The sequence below is a fragment of the Cyclopterus lumpus genome, chromosome 1, assembly GCF_009769545.1.
Source record: "Cyclopterus lumpus isolate fCycLum1 chromosome 1, fCycLum1.pri, whole genome shotgun sequence".
In the NCBI taxonomy this organism is placed as follows: domain Eukaryota; kingdom Metazoa; phylum Chordata; class Actinopteri; order Perciformes; family Cyclopteridae; genus Cyclopterus; species Cyclopterus lumpus.
In genome coordinates, this window is record NC_046966.1 from 26,188,837 (window position 1) to 26,201,336 (window position 12,500).

At 41.4% G+C, this 12,500-nt stretch overlaps 1 protein-coding gene across 3 annotated transcripts in view; it reads right to left on the reverse strand.

Moving 5' to 3' along the window:
• Positions 1-5,978: 5,978 nt before the first annotated feature.
• Positions 5,979-12,500, reverse strand: part of ncf4 (neutrophil cytosolic factor 4) — a 23,223-nt gene continuing 16,701 nt past the window's right edge. For all 3 annotated transcript variants that reach the window (XM_034532822.1, XM_034532814.1, XM_034532806.1), the window contains 3 exons: positions 10,321-10,472; positions 8,338-8,403; positions 5,979-6,334 (listed from right to left, as the gene is read on the reverse strand). In XM_034532822.1, the coding sequence (XP_034388713.1) occupies positions 6,127-6,334; positions 8,338-8,403; positions 10,321-10,472 (426 nt within the window). In that variant the 3' untranslated portion in view covers positions 5,979-6,126. The remainder of the gene's footprint in view (positions 6,335-8,337; positions 8,404-10,320; positions 10,473-12,500) is intronic.

Below are 12,500 nucleotides of genomic sequence, written 5' to 3' on the forward strand. Positions count from 1 at the left end.
AGTAAATAAAGAAAAAGAAAGCAAAAGTTGAATTTCCAGGTTTGCCTAGAACAAAAAGCACTTTCATGATGATTATCTCTTTGAAAGATGCACAGAAACATTAGAGCACATCAGAGATCATAGAACAATATGTGATCAGTCTCTCTGCAAAGTTTGACTTTGAAAAAGTAAAGCAGAACAAAGTTAGAGGTTTTAGTACAGATCAATTATGCTAAATGGGCATTTGGGCAATTTGAATTTTTTAATGTACCAAACCATATATTTCACTTTTATATTACTTATGGTGTTCAATACATCCAAATACAGCAGTCTTTGTTGATCAGAAGAAGAACTTTTTTTTTTTTTTTTTAAAGCCAAAAATGAGCAACATTTGTGACTGTAAGCGCTAAATTGATTCATGTTGCTGTGTTCTTTGGGTCATATCTCAGAGATGCTTTGGTGCAGAAGGATTTAGAAAAGACATTTAGAATCTGTGTGGAGTCCTCTTGCTTTTTGCTATCTGTTTTTTTCTGATAGCACCGAGCTACGGGATGCTAGCTCCGGAAACATGCTGAGTGGGCTGACTCCTGACAAAATGATGATTATGATATTTTCATAATTCTTTCAGTTGGTGTTAGAGTTGTGTGGAAATGGCTTACTGCGTCTTGTAGCCCGAGTTCTCTTGTTTAATTTGATGTACAACATCAATATATTTGGTCATGTGTATTGTGATGTTTTACACAGTCTAACTATGAAGTGTAAATCGCCCCCCAATTGGGGGCCATGGGGCTTAAAAGGTTAAAGCTCCTCATCTGAGCCACTAGATCGGGTTCTGTTGAAACCAAATGACATCATGCAGGTTCACCAGAACCACTTCAGCTCAGACTCCAGCAGAGACCAGTCCCCTGTGGACAGACCCAGATGCAGCAGAGACCAGTCCACCATGGACAGACCCAGATCCAGCTTCATCCAGTCACAAAATGAAAGTTCTTCTTTAATGAAGTTGATAAAAGACTTTTATTCCGTAGTTAAGCCTCTAAAACGAGACGGTTTAGTTCCTGAAATGCAACTCTGAACGTTGAGGCCGTGAAGACCCTGGTCCTCCTGCTGGTCCTCCTGCTGGTCCTCCTGCTGGTCCTCCTGCTGGTCCTCCTGCTGGTCCTCCTACTGGTTGTTACCAAAGCTGTGAAGAAAACATCACACTGTCTGAGCAGAGTGGGAAAGAGAGTGTGAAAATCTGAACCTGATCAAATCCATGAGAGTTAGTAACAGCTCCTTATTATATAATAATATCAGTAGATGGTCAGGAGAGAGAATGCAGCTTTAACACATGAAGCATAGACTTCTATACAACCAGAGGAGTCGCCCCCTGGTGGTCAGGAGAGAGAATGCAGCTTTAACACATGAAGCATAGACTTCTATACAACCAGAGGAGTCGCCCCCTGGTGGTCAGGAGAGAGAATGCAGCTTTAACACATGAAGCATAGACTTCTATACAACCAGAGGAGTCGCCCCCTGGTGGTCAGGAGAGAGAATGCAGCTTTAACACATGAAGCATAGACTTCTATACAACCAGAGGAGTCGCCCCCTGTTGGTCAGGAGAGAGAATGCAGCTTTAACACATGAAGCGTAGACTTCTATACAACCAGAGGAGTCGCCCCCTGGTGGTCAGGAGAGAGAATGCAGCTTTAACACATGAAGCGTAGACTTCTATACAACCAGAGGAGTCGCCCCCTGGTGGTCAGGAGAGAGAATGCAGCTTTAACACATGAAGCATAGACTTCTATACAACCAGAGGAGTCGCCCCCTGTTGGTCAGGAGAGAGAATGCAGCTTTAACACATGAAGCATAGACTTCTATACAACCAGAGGAGTCGCCCCCTGGTGGTGAGGAGAGAGAATGCAGCTTTAACACATGAAGCATAGACTTCTATACAACCAGAGGAGTCGCCCCCTGTTGGTCAGTAGTCTTCAGGTTGCTACGAGTTCTAAAACATCACTCTTTAATAAGGCAGATTTCTTTAATAAGGCAGATTTCTTTAATAAGGCAGATTTCTTGCAATGCTCTGGATTTTATACAAGTTATAACGTCAGTGATGATTCATTAGCGTTAGCTCTCTCTACAACCACTGAGTGTCTCTCACGAAGTTAATGAGTAAATAGTAAATAAGAACGTGATTATAGATTATAGAGCCAAACGACAAAAGACAAACTAATTGCTCTTGGATTTGTTACCTCCAGCTGTTTCCATAGCAATCATCCAAGTTATTATATACTACGGCACAATATCTCCATCTACCAGAAACTGACACCAAGCATTTTAATGTTGCCTTCTTATCCTTGAAACATGCTTTAAATGATCATTCAGACGACTTCCTGTGGGATAAACATCCAATCCGACTATTAATAACAGACGTTTACCAAACGCTCCAAGAAAAACAAAAGCAACATAACTCAAACTAATGGCACGACTTCTCTCATCCACTAACTTTAAATGGATCTCCTTCTCACCGTGAAGCTCTTCTAAAGCAATTTGATTCTTACAATAATGTGAAGAGAGAAAAACACTCAAAACCACCGCAGTGACAAACAGCCGCGACGGTAACTTACCAGGATGTGATTCCACGAGTCCACGATGTTCATATTTCACAAAGGGAAGATTTATATTTCCTGAGCGGCCAAATGGGAGAAAGAAGTGAGAAAGCTAGGAGAAGGTGAGAGGAAGAAATGGATTTGACCCTCCAGGCTTTTAGGCTTCAACACTAAATTGTTCCAGTCGTTGTGGTCGGGGGGGAATGTAGCTGGAAGGTAAACCGCTCGAGGGAGGAAGAGAAGCGTTGACCCCACAGCCGAGCTGGTTTTCTGTAACCAGCGTAGCATGAAAACACAGTAGAATTAGCCCACTAACTAGCGGACCACTGGCTACTTAGCTAGCTGGCTTAATTCCACCATGCTTTCATGCTAACACCATGCTTTTATTCAATTCAATTCAATTCAGTTTATTTTGTATAGCCCAATATCACAAATCACAACCTCCCCTCAGAGGGCTTTACAATCTGTACACATACGACATCCCTGACCTTTGACCTCACATCGGATCAGGAACAACTCCCCAAAAATAACCTTTCACAGGGAAAAAAGGGAAGAAACCTTCAGGAGAGCAACAGAGGAGGATCCCTCTCCCCGGATGGACAGAAGAATAGATGTCATGTGACCAGATGAACAGAGTTACAGAGTTACATAAACACATTACATGAATATGACAATGTATGAATGGAACTCCAATCCATGAAACAGAAGGAGGTAGAGAGGAGGGGGCGGGGCATCAGGAGGGCCAATGGGAGGCCGGTTCACCAGCATCAGACACCTCCAGGTCCAATGGACCCTATGAGACGTGAAGTCACAACGACTCCGGGGAGGAAGCAGAGTTAATAAGGTGCAATGGAGAGATGTAAATTCATCCATAAGGAGAGAGAGAAGAGGAGATAGGTGCTCAGTGTATCCTAAAACATCCCCCAGCAGCCTATAAGCCTATAGCAGCATATCAAGGGGCTGGACCAGGGCAAACCTGATTCAGCCCTAACTATAAGCACTATTAAAGAGGAAAGTCTTAAGTCTATTCTTGAATGAGGTGACTGTGTCTGCCTCCAGGACTGAAAGTGGAAGCTGGTTCCATAAAAGAGGAGCTTGATAACTGAAGGCTCTGGCTCCCATCCTACTTTTTAGGACTCTAGGAACCACAAGTAGCCCCGCATTTAGTGAGCAGCTCTCTAGTGGGGCAATATGGTACTACAAGCTCCTTAAGATATGATGGTGCATCACCAATCAAGGCTTTGTAGGTGAGGAGAAGAATTTTAAATGTGATTCTTGATTTTACAGGGAGCCAGTGCAGAGCAGCTAATACAGGAGTCATGTGATCTCTTTTCTTAGTTTTTTTATGCTAACACCACGCTTCCATGCAACACAAATCCATGAACACAAAGTTCAGGCGATAACAACTTGCTGCTGTGGCATTTGACTCATTTAGGGAGTAGCTAGGTAGCTTGCTATCACTATGCGTTCATGCTAACACCACACTGGGGACCAAACAGCGGTTTGGGGACCAGGATCCCACAGAAAGGCCTGTTAGCGGTCCCGTTGGCTTACGTTAACTAAAGAGCGACTACATGCTAACTACCGGGTTCAGAGAATGATTCTGCCTTCTTCGACAGCACAAGCTAACCAACACGTTCACATTGCTGCTGACACACGATGGATCACCACAGTGACGCCGTCTCTGTCCTGTTGTCCTGTTTGTTTCCTGCCTTCCTGTGGTTGACTCTCAAGGCCTTTACCGGGAAGAAGTGTCTAAAAACATGCATTCAGTTTTATGTCCAGTGGAAAAAAAGCTACATGCATAATATATGCATTTGTCATACTATACCAAACTAATTCAGATAAAAAAATTAAATCTCATTCCTTCATTTCCAACTTTTCTTCCTCCACATGAGCCTCATGTTTCATTGGCTGGAGGCCGACGTGACGTTGGCCCTGATGGTATTAATTATGAGGCTAATGAGATGCACAACAGGGATTAATTATGAGGCTAATGAGATGTAAAACATGTATTAATTATGAGGCTAATGAGATGTCTAACAGGTATTAATTATGAGGCTAATGAGATGCACAACATGTATTAATTATGAGGCTAATGAGATGTAAAACATGTATTAATTATGAGGCTAATGAGATGTCAAACAGGTATTAATTATGAGGCTAATGAGATGCACAACAGGTGTTAATTATGAGGCTAATGGGATGTCCAACAGGTATTAATCATGAGGCTAATGAGATGCACAACAGGGATTAATTATGAGGCTAATGAGATGTAAAACATGTATTAATTATGAGGCTAATGAGATGTCTAACAGGTATTAATTATGAGGCTAATGAGATGCACAACAGGTGTTAATTATGAGGCTAATGAGATGTCAAACAGGTATTAATTATGAGGCTAATGAGATGTCCAACATGTATTAATTATGAGGCTAATGAGATGCACAACAGGGATTAATTGTGAGGCTAATGAGATGCACAGCAGGGATTAATTTTGAGGCTAATGAGATGTCCAACAGGTGTTAATTATGAGGCTAATGAGATGCACAACAGGGATTAATTGTGAGGCTAATGAGATGCACAGCAGGTGTTAATTGTGAGGCTAATGAGATGTCCAACAGGTGTTAATTATGAGGCTAATGAGATGTCCAACCGGTATTAATTATGAGGCTAATGAGATGCACAACAGGTATTAATTATGAGGCTAATGAGATGTCCAACCGGTATTAATTATGAGGCTAATGAGATGCACAACAGGTATTAATTATGAGGCTAATGAGATGCACAACAAGCCGACATGACGTAGTCACATGCTGAAGACTCTACAGGTGAATATGGTAAAATAATTAACTCATAGATATCACCATGAAACTTCACTGACCTTAAGATGAGGAGTTTTCTGAACTTTTCTGAAATGTAATGTTTATGCAAATAAATGAAGATATTTCCCTGAAGCAGACTCACGGTGGTTCAATGGTCATGAAATGTGAACAGAATGATCTGTTTTAACCCAAACAGAAGAAAAGCTTCAGACTCAGTGGAGAATAGTTTGAGGCTGGAAGAAGTCCCGCCCCTCCCGGTGGACCACCATGGGACCTGATTCTGTAAAAGAACAAAGTCCTCAATGGGGGGACAAGTCTCCTTCCTGGCTGATGAAACACATCAGGTAAAATAACCTTTTGAACAAAGCTAAGTTAGCTTAGCTAGCATGCTAAGCTAACATGCTAAGCTAACGGCTGTGTTGTTGTTCGTGAAGATGTCGTCACCAAAAAACTACATAACTACCTTTTGTTAACGTGCAAAACAATCTTTTAAATGGACAAACGTGAAATAATTTCTTGATCTGTAGCTCAAATATTAGTTTTTGCTTCCAAAGTAAATGAATAAAATAAAGCGTGCAAAGTGTGGAGCTTGTACAGACATCCTTTATTTATTTGGTGAAGTGAACCGGCGACATTTGTTGCATGAATGAGAACGAATGAAAAATAAAACCAGCAACAACCCGATCGAGTTCTGAGAGAACACTAAATATCCTCCGTTGACCTCCGCTCTCTTAGGCCTCCGAGTTGTACACGGAGAGGTCAGAGGTCAAGGTCACGTGCAGCTCCCACGGAAACTGATTGACGGGTCTCTTGACCTTGCCCTGCTGACCTCTGCTCTCTCGGATCATCAGCTGGATGTCCTCGTCGTCCAGGACGCGAACGAGGTCGCCCTCGAGGTCGCGGTAGTTCAGGGCGACGTCGTCCAGCTTGAAGACGTTCCTGAAGGAGACGAGGAACAGAACCTTTCAGAAAGGAGGAAGAACCCCCAAAATATATCAAACAATGACATTTAGCTTCTTCTGAAGAGACCAATATGTAAATATCTTTATGAATGTAAATAACATCTTTTTAGTTCTTTTCTTTAGTCCTACTTTATTTGACTTACTTTTCTTTAATTCTTCCTTTATTAATATTGTTCTTATTCGACTGTTCTGTGAGAATAAATACACTTTCAGGTTTCTTTCCTATCAAGTGGCTGTTTACTTTAATGTTAAAAAGCAATTAAAGATATTTAATTAAGCACCTTTCTTCCAGCGGAGGAAATGATGGCCCCCACATGGCTTTTGTTGATATATTACATTTAATTAAAATGTTGCTGAGGGAATTATCACCAAGAAAACATGTGCTGGACCAAAGTAAATGAAAGAATACGGGCAGATATGAAGTTACCACCTTCTCTACATTCACTTCTTTTATGTTTTTTTTGCATGGACAGACTGTCTCTCTCTCTCTCTCTCTTAGCAGTAGTACGGTCACAATGTGTATAATTACACACTGTACACACTCAAATACAAGACAACGAGACCATAAAGCAGGCTGTGCTTTAGGGGCGGGGCTAGACACTGATTGACAGGTCTGGACCACGGTCCGTATTCTCCTGTGATAACTTCAGCCCTCTCACAGTGTGTTTTCATGAAAGTTATAAGATGATATTTTGCTCGGCTCCACCCTCTCGTTTTCACTCCTGGTTGCAAAGAAACAAGATGGCCGACGGCTAGAATGCTTCAAAACATCTGCCCACTGTTGTGCTGCTGGAGAAACATGGCGGCCTATGGAGAGACTGTGTGTAGATATGAAGGGCTCGATCTGAGCTCATTCTGAGGGTCGTGTGATGAAAGATCCCTCTAAATGCTCCACGCTGGCCCTTTAAGAGAAACCAAATCTGAAACAATCAAAAAGTTAATGGGATTAAATTCGCTGGTTTTATTCAATTTTAGACAGATTAATATGCATAATATGCATTTTCATGCATTTCTTTATCTTCAACATGTTCTACGGTGCTTCCTCTCTCCTCTCTTCTCTGACTCACTACCTCCTCATGACCCCCGCCCCCCTTTAGCAGCGCTAAGCCTTATTAAAAACCAGGGTCCCATCCATCCCTCTCCAGGGCTCAATAGGCCTCAACACAGAAAAAACAATAATGAGCCGATAAGCGGGTGAAAGCAACTGATTTTGAGGGGGGGGCAGGGCTAATCTAAACGACCAGTTAATGAGAGACAGAGGAGAAGGCAGCATCTCATCGAGTTCCCACAAGAACTAATTTGACAGCCGGCGATGAAGGCGACCGGATCATTTGCAGGTTTGCTGTGCAGAACCGTTCAAATGCTTCAGTGATTTATGGACTTTTATCCCCGTTTCTTTCTGGAATTAACAGCAGAAAGAAACGGGGATGTAGAAAGGGAGCTCGCTAAAGGTCGGCCAGGAGAAACACTCCTCATGGGAATCTGCTCACATCTCAGAGCAACACACACATTTATTAAAATGGCTTGAATAAAACTCATTGAACGCTTTAAAAAACAACGCTCGGGTGAAAGATCACACGTGATTATGGATGTGATTGGAGGATCTCATTAATGAGATCCTCCAATTACAGGAGGTAATGACACCTTCATTTCACCTTCAGGTGTGACACCTTCGTGCTGAAATAGTGGAATTACCATTTCCTTCACTTCAAGCTTTCATGTTCCATTATCACGTTTCTTTTGAAGGTGCAGTAATTCCCTTCAAGGTGTGAGGTTATTCACAATCATTTCCTCCTCCACAGCTGAACACTCTTCACAACCTACAAAACAGATCCTCACGTTTCTCTCACTCATCGTTTCCTGCATCGGTGCAAAAGGAATAAAAATGGCATAAAACACATGTTTTTAATGCCCATGAAATCCTTTGTTCCTGCCTCCTCGCTGCTGGATGAAAGGTGTAGAATCAGGAACACCACCCACCTCATGCGAGACACCAGGTCCTTGTACGTCGGCTGGATGGAGAGGTCCTCTTGGACGCACACGTCTCTGGAGGAGCAGACAACAGCACAATGCAGACACATGAGACCTGAAGGTTGAATCGATTAAATCCTACGATAAGTCGGTCACGTACAAATTATCAAGGCCATGCCGATATATTGTACGATAAGTCGGTCACATAGAAATTATCGAGGCCTTGTCGATATATTGTACGATAAGTCGATAACGTAGAAATTATCAGGTTCATGTTGATACATCGTACGATAAGTCGATAACGTAGAAATTATCGAGGCCTTGTCGAGATATTGTACGATAAGTCGATAACGTAGAAATTATCAGGTTCATGTTGATACATCGTACGATAAGTCGATAACGTAGAAATTATCAGGTTCATGTTGATACATCGTACGATAAGTCGATAACGTAGAAATGATCGAGGCCTTGTCGATATATTGTACGATAAGTCGATAACGTAGAAATTATCAGGTTCATGTTGATACATCGTACGATAAGTCGATAACGTAGAAATTATCGAGGCCTTGTCGATATATTTTACGATAAGTCGATAACGTAGAAATTATCAGGTTCATGTTGATACATCGTACAATAAGTCGATAACGTAGAAATTATCAAGCCTTGTCGATATATTGTACGATAAGTCGATAACGTAGAAATTATCAGGTTCATGTTGATACATCGTACGATAAGTCGATAATGTAGAAATTATCGGGGCCTTGTCGATATATCGTACGATAAGTCGATAAGGTAGAAATTATCGAGGTTGGGACAATATATATCGTGCGATAAATTGATAACGTAGAAATGATCGAGGTTGTGACAATATATCGTACGATAAGTCGATAACGTAGAAATTATCGAGGCCTTGTCGATATATCGTACGATAAGTCGGTCACGTACAAATTATCAAGGCCATGCCGATATATTGTACGATAAGTCAATAACGTAGAAATTATCGGGTTTATGTTGATATATCGTACGATAAGTCGATAACGTCGAAATTATCGGGTTTATGTTGATATATCGTACGATAAGTCGATAACGTAGAAATTATCGGGTTTATGTTGATATATCGTACGATAAGTCGATAAAGTAGAAATTATCGGGTTTATGCCGACATATTGTACGATAAGTCGATTACGTAAAATATTATCGAGGACATGTCAATATATCGTACGATAAGTCTATAACGTAGATATTATCAAGGCCTTGTTGATATATCATACGATAAGGTAGAAATTATCGAGGTTGTGACAATATATCGTAGGATAAATCAATGTAAAAATGATGGCGTCCATATTCGTATGATGTACGATAAGTCGATATATACTTATTGTAACCAGTTAGCCACTGGTTTAAGTCCCTGCAGCACTGGTTTATCTTCATCATGTTTTAGGATACACTGAGCACCTATCTCCTCTTCTCTCTCTCCTTATGGATGAATTTACATCTCTCCATTGCACCTTATTAACTCTGCTTCCTCCCCGGAGTCGTTGTGACTTCACGTCTCAGAGGGTCCATTGGACCTGGAGGTGTCTGATGCTGGTGAACCGGCCTCCCATTGGCCCTGCTGATGCCCCGCCCCCCCTCCTCTCTACCTCCTTCTGTTTCATGGATTGTGGAGGTCCATTCATACATTGTCATATTCATGTAATGTGTTTATGTAACTCTGTAACTCTGTTCATCTGGTCACATGACATCTATTCATCTGTCCATCCGGGGAGAGGGATCCTCCTCTGTTGCTCTCCTGAAGGTTTCTTCCCTTTTTTCCCTGTCAAAGGTTATTTTTGGGGAGTTTTTCCTGATTCGATGTGAGGTCAAAGGTCAGGGATGTCGTATGTGTACAGATTGTAAAGCCCTCTGAGGGGAGGTTGTGATTTGTGATTTTGGGCTATACAAAATAAACTGAATTGAAATTGAATTGAATCAACAGAATGGCGCCCCCACCTGGTGTGGACCCCAGAGGGGGTGAGCAGGAAGCAGCGCAGACAGCTGTAGGAGGGGCCTCCGCCCTCGCTCTCCGAGTCGCTCGGTGGGAGGGGCTTAATGATCTTCACAAAGGATTGTGGGAAAATACCTGTCTGGTTGTTGACTGTGCCCTGGGGAGGAAGAGAAGAGAAATAAACGCATAGTGGAGTAATTATTTTAATTATCTTAAAAACAAGCCTTTAATATTAGATTAGTTATTGGTGTTCCTCATGCGAACCACGGGAGGGTCCTGACCCAGGGTTTGCCCCCCCACCCCCCTTCTGTTTCTGTCCTGGTGTGTTTGAAACGCTGACCTCGATGCGCCAGTTGGAGCGCTCACGTTTTCATGCCCACGCTCTGCCCGCCGACCTCATCGGAGGAAACTTTACACGAGTCGTAAGAAACAATGAAAAGTTGCCAAAAAAAGAGACGAAAGAAATATTTTGTGCAGCGATTTTAGATATTTGAAAGCCAGAGGCTCCCTTCTCTCTCTCTCTATCTCTTTCTGTTTATCCATTCATCTGTTTATCTGTTTACATGTTTACCAGTTTACCTGTTTACCTGTTTACATGTTACTCGTGTAGAGAAGTGAAGAATAGAGCTTGATTCAACAATAAGGACATTATGATGAAAGATGGTCGTGATGAATGATGATTATTATCTGTGACACTATAACAATATTAGTTTCTTCTAAATGTACTTTGAAATGTAGTTTTCAGCTTATTTATTATTATTATTATTATTATTAGAATGACAATATTGTGAATCTAAATTATTAAAATTCTAATAAATATTAAATTGTTAATGAGGATGATGTTGCTTTAAATCCTTTGTATTATTTTTGTTATATTCTGTAATTAACTTTTTAAAGGAATGTTTTGTGTGAAAGATCTTCAATAAAAAAGATTACATCACTCTTCCTCCATCACTCCTCTCAATCACTTTTCTCAATCACTCTTCCTCCATCACTTTTCTACATCACTCTTCTACATCACTCTTCCTCTATCACTCTTCTATATCACTCTTCTACATCCACCACTCTTCTACATCCCCCAACACTCTTCCTCCATCACTTTTCTTCCATCACTCTTCTACATCCATCACTCTTTTTACATCACTCTTCCTCCATCACTCTTTTGAATCACTCTTCCTCCATCATTCTTCTACATCACTCTTATCCATCACTTTTCTCCATCACTCTTCATCATCACTCTTACTCTAGCACTCTTCCTCCATCACTCTTCTATATCACACTTCTCCATCACTCTTCCTCTGTCACTCTTCTACATCACTCTTCCTTCATCACTCTTCTATATCACTCTTCTATATCACTTCCTCTCTTCTATATCACTGCCTCCTTCACTCTTCCTCCTTCCGTCACTCTTCCTCCATCACTCTTCTACATCACTATTCTACATCACTCTTCCTCCATCAATATTCTACATCAATTACTCTTCCTCCATCACTGTTTCTACATAACTCTTCCTACATCACTCTTCTATATCACTCTTCTACATCCATCACTCTTTTACATCCATCACTCTTCTCCATCCCCCAACACTCTTCCTCCATCACTCTTCTATATCACTCTTTTCCATCACTCTTCTATATCACTCTTCTACATCCATCACTCTTTCTACACCACTCTTCCTCCATCACTTTTATCCATCACTTTTCTCCATCACTCTTCACCATCACTCTTACTCTAGAACTCTTCCTCCATCACTCTTCTATATCACACTTCTAATTCACTCTTCCTCCTTCACTCTTCTACATCACTCTTCCTCCATCACCCTTCTATATCACTTCCTCCTTCACTCTTCCTCCTTCCATCACTCTTCCTTCATCACTCTTCTCCATCACTCTTCCTCCATCACTCTTCTACATCACTCTTCCTTCATCAATCTTCTACATCACTCTTTCTCCATCACTCTTTCTACGTAACTCTTCCTACATCACTCTTCTATATGACTCTTCTACATCCATCACTCTTTTACATCCATCACTCTTCTCCATCCTCCATCACTCTTCTATATCACTCTTCTACATCCATCACTCTTCTCCATCACTCTTCCCATCACTCTGTCTACATCACTATTCTACATCACTCTTCTACATCACTCTTCTACATCACTCTTCTACATCACTTTTCTACATCC